Genomic DNA, 16,652 nt, shown 5'->3' with positions numbered 1-16,652 from the left:
AAGAAAATTAAAAGTTTATTACTATGCATTTTTGACATATAAGGAACATATAACTAATATTTATAAGGAACTTACAAGTTATGTTGTATAAATACAAACTTGATACAAGATACAAGTGTATAAAAAAATTTTTTTAATGTTATACCGAATATCTTTATTATCCAGTATGTTTATTTGAATTTAAAAGTAGTTATATTTATGAATAATGATAAATATAATTCATATTGTTCATTATATTTATTTATAATTATTACACTTATCATTTTAAAACAATTTTTATCTCTTAATTTTTTTTTCTCCACTCATATTAAGAATACAAATAATGCATATCTTGAAAGCAAGAAGTAATTATTCAACAGCTGAATATTTAGATATTCAACAAAACTATATCATATTCAGCAAAATGAATAGGCTGAATATACTGTAAATCGACACTAACTACTCTGTGTATTTAACAGAAAGCACTTAAATTTGTATTGTCTTATGTTAAAAAGATTATTAAGAAGATTTAAAAAAATATTAAAAAGATTTTTCTTTAAAAGAAGATGTCTAATGTACAAAACTGCTAATGTTTATCTTTAAAAATGTCTAATTTTTAGTATAATCTATACCAGTGGTGCGCAAACTTTTTTTGACCGCGACCCCTTTTGTAGAGAGAAAATTTTTGGCGACCCCTAGAGATAAATGTTCACAAATACGATGTATATTTCGAGCATTTCTTTCGTTTCATCGAATAAAAACATCATCATATTTGACTCATATTAATTTTATTTATAATTTTAAGAAAATACTTTTTGTACAACACTAAAATCAGTAAATTGCCCTTTAATGAGATGTATGTGGCTGCAAGTTTCTAATTATCTCATCGATGTTTGGATGTATGTTGCTAATTGCAATTCGCATATCATCTTCAGGTTTTAAACGCGAGTGGTATTTAGTTTTTATTGAAACTAGTTTGCTAAATCCAGTTTCACATAAATACGTTGATGCAAATTGTATTAACACTCTGATGGCATTCTTGCATAAAACAGGATATTGTTTTTCCACGGATAGCCAAAATGTTTGGCAAGGCTGAGTCTTAAATTGATTTCCAAGAGTATAATCACTAATCAGATCTATCAATTGCTCTTTCTCACTAATTTGAAGCGTTGAACTGCATATGTCAAAGGAAAATGGATCACGAATCCAACCAAGATCGTTTTCAGGAAAATCCTCGAATCTTCTCGAAAAAATTTTCTTTAACTTTTCAATGTGATTGGAAATGATGTTTTTAAATGTAAATACATCTATATTATTTTCCTTGATAAAATCGTTAAAGCAAGGGAACATGTTGGTGTTGTTTTTATTCAGTTCAGTTTGCCAGAGACTAAACTTATTCTTAAAAGCTTGAATTTTACTGGCTGTAGTTATGATAGTTGAATTCTCACTCTGCAAGCTCAAATTTAAGTCGTTAAGTTTTTCGAAAATATCAACTAAATAGCTCAGCTTCCCTAGCCAAACTTCATTGATATAATAACTTGCCAATCTATGTTTCTTTTTGATTTAGAACATGTACACTTCATTTCTCAAATCAAATATCCGTCGTAGTATTTTCCCACGTGAAAGCCATCTGACTTCGATGTGTAACAGTAATTTATCATACGTTGAGCCCATCTCATTGCAAAGTATTGAAAAGAGACGGCTGTTGCATTTAATGTAGTTAATTGAACTAACAGCGTCTTGTAATACGTTGTGCAACTCTTCATCCATATCTTTTGCAACAAGAGCTTTCCGATGAATCATACAGTGATTAAATACCATATGAGGTGCCACCTTCTGAATTAAGCCTCTGAGCCCTTTATTCGAACCTGTTAATGCTGCAGCACCATCAGTACAAACCGCAACACAGTTTGCCCAGGTAAGGGACTTTGTTTCAAAATATTCATTTATTACTTCGAATATTTTTTCTCCAGTTGTTTTTCCTTCCAAATTTTTGCAACATAAAAACGTTTCTGTTATATCTTCATTAAAAATAAACCTAACGTAAATAATTAGTTGTGACATTTTAGTAATATTGGTAGTCTCGTCCAGTTGTAAAGCAAATACAGATGAATTTTGTATGCGTTTTATGACTTCTGACTCGATATTTCGTGACATTTCGGAAATCCAATTGCAATTAAACAGTGAGTGATGGCGATTCACTCTTTATATGTACACTGTATGGTATGCAGCATGCAGGGATAATGCATTTCATAAAAATTTTGGCGACCCCTAGTTTGCGCACCACTCATCTATACTATACACTAAATTTGGTTATAAATAAATTTCTTAATAATATCACTGCAGATTTTCAATAACACATGAAAATGAATACATAATATTACAAAAGATGTGAGTTTTCAAAAGTACAAGATTTTGGTTGCTATTCAAAATATAAGTGTTTCTTCAAAATTTTAAATTTTTTTTTTCTAGAACATATTTAGAAACACTATCCTTTAAAAAATATATAAATTTTATGTATTAATTAAATTTAACATATGAATATAGGTTTTTGACATTTTCGACATTTTTGACAATGAGGTTTTTGACATGACGGTTTAAACCATGGTTTAAACTGTCAAAAACTGTCACATGTCAAAAACCTGCCAACCCTGTTATTAACCATCCTGTACTAATACATAACTATAATTCTTAATAAAACTTAGATTTATCAGTATTGGTGAAAACCATTAATAAAACTAAGGATAAAGTTATAGGTAAAAGTTTTAAAATAATGAATTATCAATGTTTCACTATAAATGAATATAAATGAAATTATCACTGTAAATAAAATATCCCTAAAACTGAGTCACTAGGTTAAAATAGTATTTTTCAATCCAATTCCTTTAGAAAAAAGTATTGCAAATTTATAATTTGAAAAACTTATAAACACAATATATAAAATTATAATGTAGGAAATACTCAAACAAAATACTCAAAGAATGACACAAAGAATGTACAATGGCCTTTAAACACAAAACAGGAAAGAGTCATTTGTCTCAAATCCCAGGCTCTATTTCTTTGAAGTTGTAAAAAATAAGAATACTTGTTATTTTACAAATAATTTGATAAATTATTTGTAACATATCAAAAAATTTCTTAATAAGTATTTCCCTCTACCAAAAAAAAGTTCTAGCCCACATCACCAACGTTTCAATATTTTGCATCTCACTCTCATATCTTTGAAGAAATGAAGAAAAAACAACAAATTTAGCACATTTTTAGAGAAATACTTAGATATGAAAATAATATTGATGCACTTTACAGGGTTGCTACTCTACCTGGAAAAAGTCAGAAAATTAGGAAATTGTCCAAAAAATCAGAAAATTGAACATTTTTGAGTCGCAAAGTGGAAAAGTCAGGGAATTTGAATTGGCGAGTATGGTGATCTATAAATCTAGCCTCACCTAACTTTAGTTAAAGCTTATTTAACACCGTTGGCAACGTTCGGTTGACAACTGTAGTTGTAATTTGGTTTTTCACTTTTTCAGCTTTACCTTCTCATTCTCGGCCGTCAGATCAGATGGTTGTGTTCTTGTTTTTAGTTAATAAATTTAGTTTATGTATGAATGATATTTCTTTCTTTATGCATAACGTTCAATAGACCCTCGAAGACACGGGGGCCTAAAGTGAGAGCCAAACATGTGAACTTTGCGCTAACATTTTCCATAGATCACATTTTCAACGCAGGAAATTTGTTTTCACTCATTTGGCACAGAGTCAAATTTCACAGAACTGTAATATGCCATGGTTTGGTGACTTAGAAAACTTTCAGCAGGAAAAGGGTTTAGGTTGCTAGAACCCATAACAGATAAAAGGAAGGATGCAATTCCGATTGCCTATTCTTATTTTTTATTAAGAAAATTATTGGGATAAATAGTGTTTTATAATCTCTTATAAATTATTGTTTTTATTGTTAATTTTCTATCATCAAGGTTTCATAAATGAATTTAATTAAATTCGTTTCTCAGAACTCACCTCACGGGGAAGCTGTTCCACCAGGAAATTATAAAGCTATACTGAAATATTCTGGGGTCAATCCTTATTTTATTTTTAGAGCCCATTTTTGGGAAAAAGGGAAATTATTTTTCTTAAAATTTCTTAATAGATAAAGAACATTTAGTTTTAGCAGTTGCTATGCTTCATTCCAATTTTTTTTAGTCAAGTCCACCTGTTTCTCGGTCGCTTACTTATAGTTTTTCAAATTGATTCATATATATTTAATATGTTGTTACGACATGCAAATTCTGAATTTGAGCCATCACTTATTTTGAGGTGTTACTTTCATGACAATTCCATCATAAATTTACGTCACTAGTTGATAGTCTATCAGCAGTTATTTATCATTTTTGCGGCTCTTTTAACAAGGTTTTTCTAATTCCGATATTTTCAGAAGTCTTATTACTACTTTCGATTTCGATATCACTTTTTGATGCATTCCGTTTGGGATGATTCCATCGCAATTTCATATCGCTAGATGGATAGTTTTTGAGGCAATTATTTATCATTTTTCACCCCTTTTCGCATGGCTTGGCTTTTTTAAATCCGATATTTTTAATACGATGTTTATGACGCTCGAACTTGAGTAATAATTTTCTGGCACGTTAAATTTATGACGATTTCATTGTAATTTCGCGTCATTTGATAATAGTTTTTTCTGAAATTATTGATTATTTTTCTGTCCTTTACACGTAGTTTTTCAAATTCAGGTATTTGTAATGCGCTATTAAGACGTGAGAATTTTGATTTCGAATCATGTCTTTCTGACACGTTCGATTTGTACAATTCAATCAATTTTAATGTCATGATGTTTGGTGATAGTTTTCTCGGCAGTTCTAATTTTTCGACCCTTTTCACATGCGATGTTATAACGACGTTCGAGTTCTGCTTTGACATGCTTCATTCGTGAACATTTCATCGTAGCTTCACGTTGGATATTGATTTTTTCGTCTTTTATTTACCATTTTTTCGACCTTATCCACAATGTAATCCAAACTTTGATATTTTCAACACGCTAAATTGGAATTTGAGTTAAGAGGCATTTGATTCAATATAATGCTGTTGTAAAACTGTCGTTTACGGTAATTTTTTCTGAGAATCTGCCATGGAAAAATTTTGTACGATTATTTTTATAAAGGGAAATTTCGTAAAGAGGCAGTTTGTGCGAATTTGAATTTTGTGAAGGGACTGCTTTTACAAATTAGAAATTTATGAATGGGACTTTTTTAAAAATTAGAATGTTGTGAAGAGGCCGCGAAAAGTCTCTAATTCCCACCTGGATCAACCCTTAATATCTCTTTGAAAAATGTACCTATTTTTTATAATAAATGGACAGATTTATTGCATCTTTTTAATATTTTATTTCACTTTACTTTATTTATTACATTCAAAGATACTTAGAAGATATTATAGTTACATAATTTGCACTTTCTTTTCTTTCCAGCATTTTCTTTTCATCTTGTTTTCACTCTCATTCATGTTTAAATCTCTCAATTATGTCTATAATTTTCATCTATATTTATAGAGAGCAATAAAAAGTATAGAGAGTAGAATAAATTGTTCTTTTTTAACATTCTGTTCTAGTTTTCTGTTGTTGTCTAATTTATTCTTTAAAATATACCCTGTCATCAAGATTTGTAGATTACTTTTTTTATAATTTTACTTTTGATTAGGTTTAATTTCAATAAATTTCAAAATTTTGAATATTTTAATTAAAATTTTCAGAATACTTATATGCTTGTTTAGAGAACTTTAGTTCCGTAAAGATACAAATTTCTAATAAATTTTTAATGTTTTTCTTTCAGTAATATTTATATTTTTTCTTTATAATAAAGGATCAGAGCTTTTTTTTACTTGCTCTCTTTTTAGAAAATTTGCTTTTATTTTTTAATCAATATACAAAAAAAAAGAAGGAAAAAATATTATTTATCACTCAGAAAACCATCTTATCCAGTTATTATACTCCACAGATTTTATTTTTAAAAATATCATTTTATTTAGTTGATTAAAAAAGATTTGAATTACTATTGAATTCTGAATTCATAATGCTTATGTGTTTATGAGTTTCATTTTTGAGACATACATATTTTCAACTTCATAAGCTCATTTCTCAGGTCATAATGTATTTTCAACACATGAGTTTAGTCCACAATTGTTCAGTAACGCAACATTTTGTGAGGTGTATGGGATGATATACTGTATTCTTCGGCGAAAGCGCCGCGGCACTATCGAAAAAAAAGTTGTTTTTTTCCTACATGCGGCGCTTTCGACGAAATATTTTTTAGTAGCAAAAAAAAGTTATCAAGGAAAGTTATTTAAGATGAAATAATTTTCTGAGAGAAAGACTATAAAAAAAATTTATAACGAAGTTGACGAAATATTCGTCCGTATCGCGATCTGCTGCAGAACATCGCCAATTCTTAGCAAACTTTCGACAGCAGCCTGCAAGATAATAAATAAACGAAATAATAATTTTAAAAAAACCATCATATAAGGAGAAAATTTAAAAGGTATGCATCTTCTATTCACCCCCAGTTTAATAAAAAATCGCAATCTAGAGATCTGCTTAGTGCCTTGGCATTTGTAATTGGAACGAACAGAAAAGGACCCCTAATCCGACACAAACGAGACTTACGAAATGCCGAGCTTCAGATCTCTTTCGAAAATATTCTAATATGGCGCTCAAATATTACTATAATTCAATTACACTGTTAATTTCAGAAAAACCAATAAATTTAGTCAAGTTTCGATCATAGATTATGGTGGGGTGAATTCAAAACTGGCCCACCTTAAGGAATTTTTTAATTAAAATTATAATCTATATAATATAATCAAGAAAAAATAATCCGAATCCTCTGAAAAAGAAATAATCGTTTCTTCTTTGGAGCGAGATCATAGTTCTCGTTTTTTTTTTAGGTAACATTTTGCTTTAACTAATGACGCTTAACTCGAAAAAAAAAGCTAACAAGGAACTACAAAATAAAAGTAACAATTAATGCTAAGAAACTAACAATGAATAACAACAAAAAACAAGTTAAAAACTAATAGCGATAAAAAAAACAAGCAATCGACTAATAACACGAAAAAAACAAGCTAACTATAAACAAAAAAACAACAAATTAACAGTTAATAACTAATAAAAAAGCAGCAAAATAAAAAATTAATGAATCGAATAAAAAACCGCAAAAGGGATAGAATTCATTTTGTAATCCATGTGGTAGTTTCAATGTCAACTGGGTGTGGCTAATTTATGGTCAAACAGAGGAGGGAACAAACCAGTAAAGCACAAGCACAGCTGTCAAGATTGATTGATCAGTTTTTTCCAACTTGCATTTCTTTATTTTATTCATTGGGGATGCAGGCGTTTTTACTTCTCACTTTATTTTAAACTGCTTTAGAAAAAGATGTTTCCCTTGACACAGATTTTTTTTCAGGCTTTTTTTTTTATTTTTAAAAGATTAAATAAAGTTACTTACTTCTTCAGAATAAAATTTCAAATCAAAAGAATATAACTGATTTTTCTTATCAATATAAATTTCTTAAAAAAAAAAAAAAAAATAGATCAGATTAAGTGCCAAATTTTGGGATGCTGGATTAGGGGTCCCATACCCTCTTTTCTTTTCCCCAACCCCTTTAAAAATAACTGATTGATTCCTCCTAAACAGCTCCATTAGAAATGACAGGTGGAGGAGGTGGGGTGGGGCGTGCTTAGTTATTTCTTATTCTTGTTATTATTAGTTGTTTCGTTATTATTAGTCTTTCCTCAAATTGTTAACTTTGATAAATTTTTAAATCTTTTTATTTTAATAAATGTTTCTTTTTTTCTCATTACATTGTTTTACGGATTTCTGTAATCAGCCCAGCTTAATTCAGCTGCTGAGCATATAAATATTATTTTTTTTTGCTGTTCTTCTGTTTTTTGGCTCGGTGCCAACTGGTAAGAACAACTTTATTTTATATCGTTTTATTTATTTATTTATTTTTTGCTGAGAGAGAAATTTTTTTTCACGAGAACTCTTTGTTAACGTGAACTCTTTGTTAATGCATTTTAGGCTTCCCCCCCTCAAATAATTTAGAAATTATGTTATTTGATGTATTTAAAAAAAATTTGGTGTACTTAACATTATTTTCAGAATTATTTGTTGTACTTAACTTTACTTTTTGGCCCGGTGCCACAGATAAGAACAACTTTATTTTAGATCGTTTTGTTGCTTTTTCTTTTCTTTTCGCTGAAAAAGAAATTTTTTATTATAATTTAGAAATTAAAACTTTACTTTATGAAATGTATAAAAAAATTTAATTTTTTATTATACAGATATTCTACATGGTAGTTTAAAGGTCTCCTCTATAAGGATGCTGATATGCGCGGTTTAGCACCAATGCGGCGCTTACTATAACTTTTATCGATGTGCGGCGCTTTCGTCGAAAAATACGGTACTTCTCTCTTCTTATCAAATTTTGGGGCTGTGACAAATATCCTAGGAAGGTTTATCTCTGTAAAATTACACAGTTAAAATATATTAGCAAATGCAACTATAAAGATTTCTAATTGACATGTTTTAAATTTGTGCAAAAGTCTACTCCAATATCTTGATTTTATTGCTGTTTCACTAGTTAATCATTTCAGAGTCTGTTTCATAGTTGAAATGAGCAAATAATGTGATCTGAAAAGAACTGCACGAGCAGTTCTCGGGTTTTTAGTGCAAAAGCAAGTAGAGGATGATGAATCTAAAATAATGATAAACTAAATTGATAAAGAATTAATAACAGTATTTAAAATCTTATTTCCAGGGATGAGATTTTTCCGCTTTTTAGCGGATTTCCGCTTTTTTCACTTTTATCACTTGAATTTCAGCTTTTTTGTCAAAAATTCAGATTTTTCTAAAAATTTCAATTTTTTTATAAGTATTCCGCTTTTTCAGAAAATTTACCGATTTTCAAAGAGAAACAGAAAATTCAAACTGCATAGCTACCAAACCTTTCTCATTTTTACTTATTTTAGCTATTTTCTCTCCTTTTACTCACAGCAAATAAGATTTTCGGAATTTTTTACCTGCCCTCCAGATAGATCCGATTTTTGTAGTACAATCGACGCTGCTTCTGACAAGCCATTTAGAGGTCCCAAGCCTGGAATCTGCTAATATCTCGATCTCATTCACACGATTTTAATATCAAACATAGCTTATCATATTTGCGTGTTGCGATTCTGATTCACGTGATTTGAGTATAGTATGTTGCAATTCTTATTTACGAGATTTAAAAATCCGATATTGTGATTCGTATTTACGCCTTTTTATAAACCTATGTAGCGATTCATATTCACGCAAGTTTAAAATTCAATGTCTTGATTTGCTCATGCGGTTTATAATATCAAACATTTATTTTCGTATTTATACGTTATTTTAAAATAAGGCATTGGGATTCGCATTCACGCTCTCTAAAAATTCATAATTCTTATTTATGCAATCTAAAAATTCCGCATCATGATTCGTATTTACGCGATCTAAAAATTATGAATCGTGATTTGTATTCACGCGTTTTAAAAATTCTATATCCCAGTTTGTATTTTCTCATTTTCAAAATCGTATATCTAGTTTCATATTCATGTGATTTCAAAATCCATAATTGTTATTCATATTCACACAATTTTAAGATCAACTATCGGGATTCTTGTAAGAAGTAAAAAATTTTAAATTAGTTACTATAAAGATGACTGTTTTTCTAACTGCGATTATTAGTAAATGTAAGTGTTACAACATCAGAGAAACTGGAAGGGAATATTTTCAAAACTTAAATTCTGTGCTTGCAAAGAAGAAAAAATAGGATTTGTCACAAGATGTTTGAAGAAGGACTAACGACTAAATATAGCAAGCATAAAAGATATAGCAAACAAAAGCAATCACTTAAAAAGGGATTTAATTTAAATTTTTTTTTTTGGAAAAAGAGTTAATTAACTCATCATCAAAATTTTATTTATAATTGCTGTTATTTATGCTATAAAATGCGAAATTCTTATCAAATAAAAGACAATTATCTAAACAGTTGCTGATTGTCATGTAATTTTTCAAACTAATATAGCAATTTTTGTATGTTAAGGAGTTACTATATATTTCTACTTCACCGTTATTGATATGTTTGAAAGGGCTCTAGTTAGATTAGACTATAATATGAGCATAATGATTCGGTCCATTGTTAAAGTTTTTTTCCCCAATATAATTTAAAAAGTAATATTACTGATATATTTGCTATAAATCACATAACAGTATTTATTAAAAGAAATGAAATATTAATGTATATTCTCAGTAGTTTTAATTTGCTGAACCAGGTAGTTTTTCAAGTAATAATTGTTTCTTATGTGAACTGAGGAAAAATATAATTTCCAGCTTTATTTTTTCAATTGGTAATTTTTATTTTCACTAAATGTTAAGTATTAATGTAATCATTTATATAATAATAAATTAGTACCAATTGTATGTCAACACATTATTTATTACCTTAAACTGTCTGAAATTTATTATTAAAGGGTTGTGCTTGCGTAAAATTTACTATTGGGGAAATTCAGCTTTTTTGCCTTTTGGCAAATCTCATCCCTGTATTTCACAAGAACAAAATGTCTGAAACCATTAAACAGAAATTCTACTAAGTAAAAAATATGTAGTTACATATTATTACACAGTTAATAAATACCTTTTTTGTATCAGCCTTTAATGGAATAATAATGTTTGATGACCCACTGGTAGGAATAATTACAGTTGAATTAATTGAAAAAGTAGTATCCATGCTGGCCTCAGTCTTAGATTTAGAAACATTGCATCCTTCAACTGTCAATGATGAACTAAAATAATGAACACCATCCTCCATGACACTAAGTTGAAAGCCATTCTAATCAGAAAAATAAATTAATAAACATATTTACTTTAATGAAATAAAAAACATACAAACAGGAAGAACATATTTTCAAAGACTGATTATCAAAATGATATAAACTTTCCAAAACTGTTAATTTGTAAACAAAAATGCTTCACTTTATTGAGAGGCAGTTTTACAGACATTAACTATGTCTGAAGCAAAACTTGTATAGAAAGCAAAAATAACTCTACAAGAACTAGAACTTGTAACTGATCAATAATGACTAAGGCACCTAAACCTTCAAATATTTAAATTTAAAGAGATATTGCATTAAATTGGGCATACTGTATCAACATTGAATCATTAGGTTTAAGAGAAAAAAAATTTATGAATAATAATTAGTACAAGTAAAAGTTTCTACCTGAAATGAGTATAAAAGTATAGAATTATATAAAAGTTTATTTGTAACTTTCTGTTTCCAAATGATCTAAACTTGAGAAAAATGTAAAAAATTCGAATTTTTATTGATTTTATGCATCCTCTCTTTTAATATTACTGTGAGATGGAGTGATTTTAAAGTCATATATGTTTTTTTTAATTAAATGGCTTCTAATTATAATTAGAATAAAGATAATAGTTTAAGAATTTTCTGCCAGTCTTAGAGGCAGTAAAAGATTGTGAAACAGCTGTCTATACTGTAATTACTGACGAGTTTTTAACTGTGTACATAGCAATTTGATCGTGTTTTTGGTTCTCTGAGTTGAATTCGGCAAACTTCATCTGGGATACATACTTACAGTATTATCATCCATCACTTCTCATTTAGAATTCCTGTAAACTGAGCACATCATATTTATAAACACAAACCTTTATGTTCTTTGTTTACTTTATGTGATGATAACCAAGAATACTTTCACAATGCCAATATCCTTTGGGTGTTGGCATTGAGAAACAGTTTCAAATGAATTATATATTGAAAAGTTTTGATTTGAAAATTGAAATGAGAATTGAATTAAGATTTGATTGAAATGAGAATTGAATTTGAGATTTGATTGACTGATTAAATTGAGATTTGATTGAATTGAGATTTGAAAAATTTTGTTTGGATACTCGATAACAAGAATATTTGCTATGAGCTGGAAGAAAGTTAAGTCAATTTCAAGGAGAAAAATTAGGTCACACAAAGTCATTTAACCAGAGGTGGTGACACTTTGCCATATGAAATGCATTTTTTTTAAAAAAAATTCCTAATCATTACAATTAAGTTTCTCTAGCACAATAGAAAGGGTAGTGAAGATATATTTTGTAAAATATTCGAAACTGTAAATTGCAATTTTAAAAAAAATATGCAAAAAACCTCTATAAAGTGGCATAATAATAATAAGTGGCATAATAATAAGTAGCATAATAATAAGCGGTATAATAATAACTATCATAATAATAACAAAATACTGATTAGCATTAGGATGTATATATAGCTATAGATAAGGGACAAAAAAACTATGCAATTTTATGTACCTTGGATCATTTATCAAATATCTTACTGCGTCCTAATCCCCTCGAAAATAGGAGAAAGTCAAAACTGGGATTTTTTTTAATAATTTTCTGTATTATTTTTTAAGAAATCTCTTTCAGTATTAGCAATTATAACAATAAAATAATACATTGAATAAGTTTATAAAATTTTTAATAAGTTTATTTTCCAAGTGAGCAGTAGTACTAAATGCTATATCATTATCTGTTTCGATCAAATGAAATAATTATTTCCCATGATTGGAGTTTTGCTAGCATGAAGTTTGCTTGTATCTCACCACACAAAGCAGCTGAAGCTTCCGTCAAAAGTTTAACACTTCTCTCTTCTACTTGTGTAAGACATGGAAACCTTGGCATGTTAATTAAAGACTTGAGTTTACAAAATGTTTCAGTTCCTTTACTTGAATTACTTTGTCAGTGGTGAAGTTGCCACTGAGCATTCAGGACTTCCGATAAACTCATAGTGCATTTTGGAATTGAACTTTATCTTGGAAATAATAAACTGCCTTTTTTTTATTTTGTTCTTTCTTTTCACTTAAATTATTTTTTGAATCCCAAGTGGTCTAATAGTTTTATTTTTATCTTTCATTTTCATTCATCTGTGCTCAAACTTTAGAATCAGGAATTGGGATCTGAGTTTCAAATCTTTGGAATGACATAATTGAAAGCTTTTTGCATGTTTCTAAAATTTTACCAATTGGACTATAGTATAAAATAAGTGTAGTTACTTGTCTATCAATATATGGAAAAGATGTTCTAGACAAAGAAAGTTCATTAACATGCAGTATGCAGATAGAAAAGTCTTTTTTTTTCTTTGCTATATTTCTCTATACAACTGAAATTCATTACATTAGGTAACTATTCTAATAATTACACCAGGAAAATTATAGAGAATTCACCTTTGAGACTTTTTCTCCACTTTTTGAGGGCTTTGGGATACCATAAAATATAGTTAAATAAAACTGATAGGAAATTTAGAATTGTTCTGACATTGAAATATTTGTGACATTGAGGTTTAATTGTATAATGAATATTAACAACGTCAAATAATATATTTTAACAATGACTAGAGATTGTGGTTAGCTGTGCACTTATGTTTGAATATTTTGTATAAAAGAACAATGAATTTAAGAAAAAAGACAAAGTCTTTTTTTTTTTTTTTTAGCAAATACATGTTTTCCAGTAAACTACTCACATATGGTGAAGCTAATGGTGCAACAGAGCTTGCTGGTAAAGTCCATTCTAAGCCATGTTCACTATGTAAGTAAATAACGTGCCTCAACCTGTTAATAAGAACCATTTCAGGTTTTATGTCAAGCAAAACAGTATTTAATCCAATCCATCGTTGTGATTTTTCCACCTGAAAAAATGAAAAGTAATTCAGTCAAGTAACAAAAGCCAACAATTAAAAAAGGTGGAAGAAAAAAGATAACAAGAATAAATTTCATAACAATGCATAGTACAATGATTTAATAACATCAAATGACAAAGATGAACAGTTTTAATGTTGAATAATAGGCAGTAAAAAATTTTAGTACTGATCAAAAAGGTAGGTTTTTGAGCAATAGTTTCAGCACTTTGATTTTTCCTGGTTTGAGCTGGTTAATGCTGAAAATACCAATTTCTCAAGACATTATCTTAATGGACAATTGGTGTATGAAGAAATTGCTAAGATTTAAGACAGTAAGTTTCTTTTCTTCAAAATGAAATATTTTCTGCAATCCTATTCTCACTATTAAGTTAAATTAAGGCCGGTATTTTCTATGCATAATACATAGTTGGCAAGTTTTTAACATAAGCATTTTATATTGTTTCCTCTACATGCGTATAGTAGAGATAGGTTAATACAATTTTTATGTATCAGTTACAAACTGTTTACTGACACAACTAAGAATCCATTACAAAAGCCAACTACTTTTAGTAACAGATATATATCCAACTTAATTTAGATCTAAAATAAAAGAAAAGTTTAAAAATTATGAAGTAAACATTTTATAGCTATTATTAAAGCAATAAAGGTTATAGCTATAAACTAATAGTTTATAGTATAAACTAATAATGAATATTAATTTGCTTTTGTTTAAATTGCAGACTTAAAAGAATTTTGCTCTTAAAATAAAAGGAAAGTTATTTTAAATCGAATGTAAATTTATAAATATTTTGTTAAAATATAAATTATTTAACAGTTTTCATCATTGTTACTTTCAATGAAGTTATGATATAATAAATCATGTAGGACATAATTATTATATGTTCATACGTTTATAACAACTGATAAAGGAAAATGCAATATTAAGCAAAGCATTTTTAGTTCATTTATTTCCTAATAATTTAATTAGCTGCGAAAATTTGTAGCAGCTTCATCTCATGAGAAAATATTTTCAGCTTTTAGGTTTTAATTTTAGAATAAAGAACGATTTTTTTTTCTGCTGTTAAGAGTTTTTATTTATCTTTAATATCTTTTATGGATAACTTTTATAGTTTTTTCTCTTTTTCTCTTTATTGTTTTTAATTGACATTCTAAAAACCCGTCATTTTTTTACTGTAATTTTTAGTATGGAGTAGAATATTTCCAACAAATATGGTAGTTTAAAATATTTAAGGTAGTTATTTTTGGCCTTAAATACATTGTTGGACAATTGCTAAGGACAGATTATAATAGCAATGATAGCTTTTAATAGTTACAAAGTTGAAGGTAAGAAAATGTGAAACTAATAAGTGCAAGATACAGTAAGACATGTTTTGTTGCATATGCAAATTTCAGGTTGTCAAACTGGTTTGTTACATGACATGGTTGATAAGAGATATAAAGGATTTAAGGTGTATTGAGTGTTATTGTTCAAAATCAAAGTGTAACAATCAATTGACAAATTTGTAATTTTTTATGTCTTCCTGACATCATTTAGATGATTTTAGATGCAACCATATGATTGGCAATTGTCTAGAAGTGTAAATAAGAGTGAAAAATTAATAATCTTATTTTCACTTTTATGTCTCACTTTTGCATTTTTTTTCAGAATTTCATTTCATTCTTTTATAATTTATCTTTATTTATTACAGTTTTATAATATATTATTTTTTAATAAGTGTTGTTTGCAGTGCTCTTAGCTTTTATTAATGTGCATTATTTTTTTTTACCAAAATAAGGTTCAATTAAGAATCAAAATTTTTGGCACTCAAGGACTCGATATACCTGAATTCAAAGGTTTTCCTTGTATTCTAGATCTTTGAGTTTTTACTGAAATATCAAAAAACAAAACAAAAATTAAATCAGGATGATATAATTAACGTCAGTATAATTAAAAATGTTTGGCAGTTCATAATAATGGATTTTACTTCATTTTGACGCTTCATATTATGTGAATAGCCTCCTCTTATCACTATATAAAAAATACAATGCATTGTATAAGGGACAAAAAGGATAGATTGCAGAAAGAAAATATTTTGCCTTAAGTACATAAATTGCTTTATTTTACAATGAGCCATTATAGTTATTACACATGAATTTCATGACAGCTTAATTAAGATGAGTGAAGAGAATAAATTTATAAAAAATAAAGATAAAAAGAAATTTTTTAAAAGTAAATTTTTTATGGAACCATAAACACACTTAACAACTATTCAACTTTTTTTAAATTTATTTCATGAATTCAAATCTATCCATAAAATTATGTTTTAATCCAGATATAATTGTCCAAGTATATTGGTAAAAATGGCTAATAAAAAAATATAAATAAGTAAAGTAAAAAGCAAATCATATTTTAAACAATAATGTCAAATATAATTATAATTTAAATAAATAATTTTTCCTTAATCTAATCCTATCAGAAGTTGTCTACAGAATTAAGCATATATTTTTATCATTTACAAAAGAATTGACACTAATACTATCAGTGCTTTAATGATGTGCCTTTGTCCCACCCTCTGTGCCTGAAGTTCCTTTGCAGCACTAAAATTGAAATAAAAAGCAAATTCCTTTAAAACTTGCATATTTTACTTTAAAAATAATAATCAATTGCAATTAACAACCATATTCACTAATACAACAATAGAGCACAGCGAATATTGACAAAGACATAGACGAGTTATCTCATTCATCACGATGAAAGAGTAAATATTGTTATATAGTAATTATTATATAATGTTAATTAAAATTAATATTACTAAATTATGACATATTGTTTAATTAATAAAATAAGTTGAAGAATTATAGTTCACTGTGTCATTTTTAAAAATATCCTTATAATTACCCA

General features: G+C 28.0%; 1 protein-coding gene across 5 annotated transcripts in view; it reads right to left on the bottom strand.

Moving 5' to 3' along the window:
• The window catches only part of Vps13B (vacuolar protein sorting 13B), a 240,096-nt gene that overhangs the window by 37,565 nt on the left and 185,879 nt on the right, over positions 1 to 16,652 (bottom strand). For all 5 annotated transcript variants that reach the window (XM_087154944.1, XM_087154946.1, XM_087154947.1 and 2 more), the window contains 2 exons: positions 13,595 to 13,759; positions 10,705 to 10,899 (listed from right to left, as the gene is read on the bottom strand). In XM_087154944.1, the coding sequence (XP_087011070.1) occupies positions 10,705 to 10,899; positions 13,595 to 13,759 (360 nt within the window). The remainder of the gene's footprint in view (positions 1 to 10,704; positions 10,900 to 13,594; positions 13,760 to 16,652) is intronic.

Source organism: Parasteatoda tepidariorum, chromosome 11 (assembly GCF_982258835.1).
Source record: "Parasteatoda tepidariorum strain Cologne lab strain chromosome 11, Ptep-v5.0, whole genome shotgun sequence".
NCBI lineage: Eukaryota > Metazoa > Arthropoda > Arachnida > Araneae > Theridiidae > Parasteatoda > Parasteatoda tepidariorum.
This window is presented reverse-complemented; position numbering and strand designations above follow the sequence as displayed.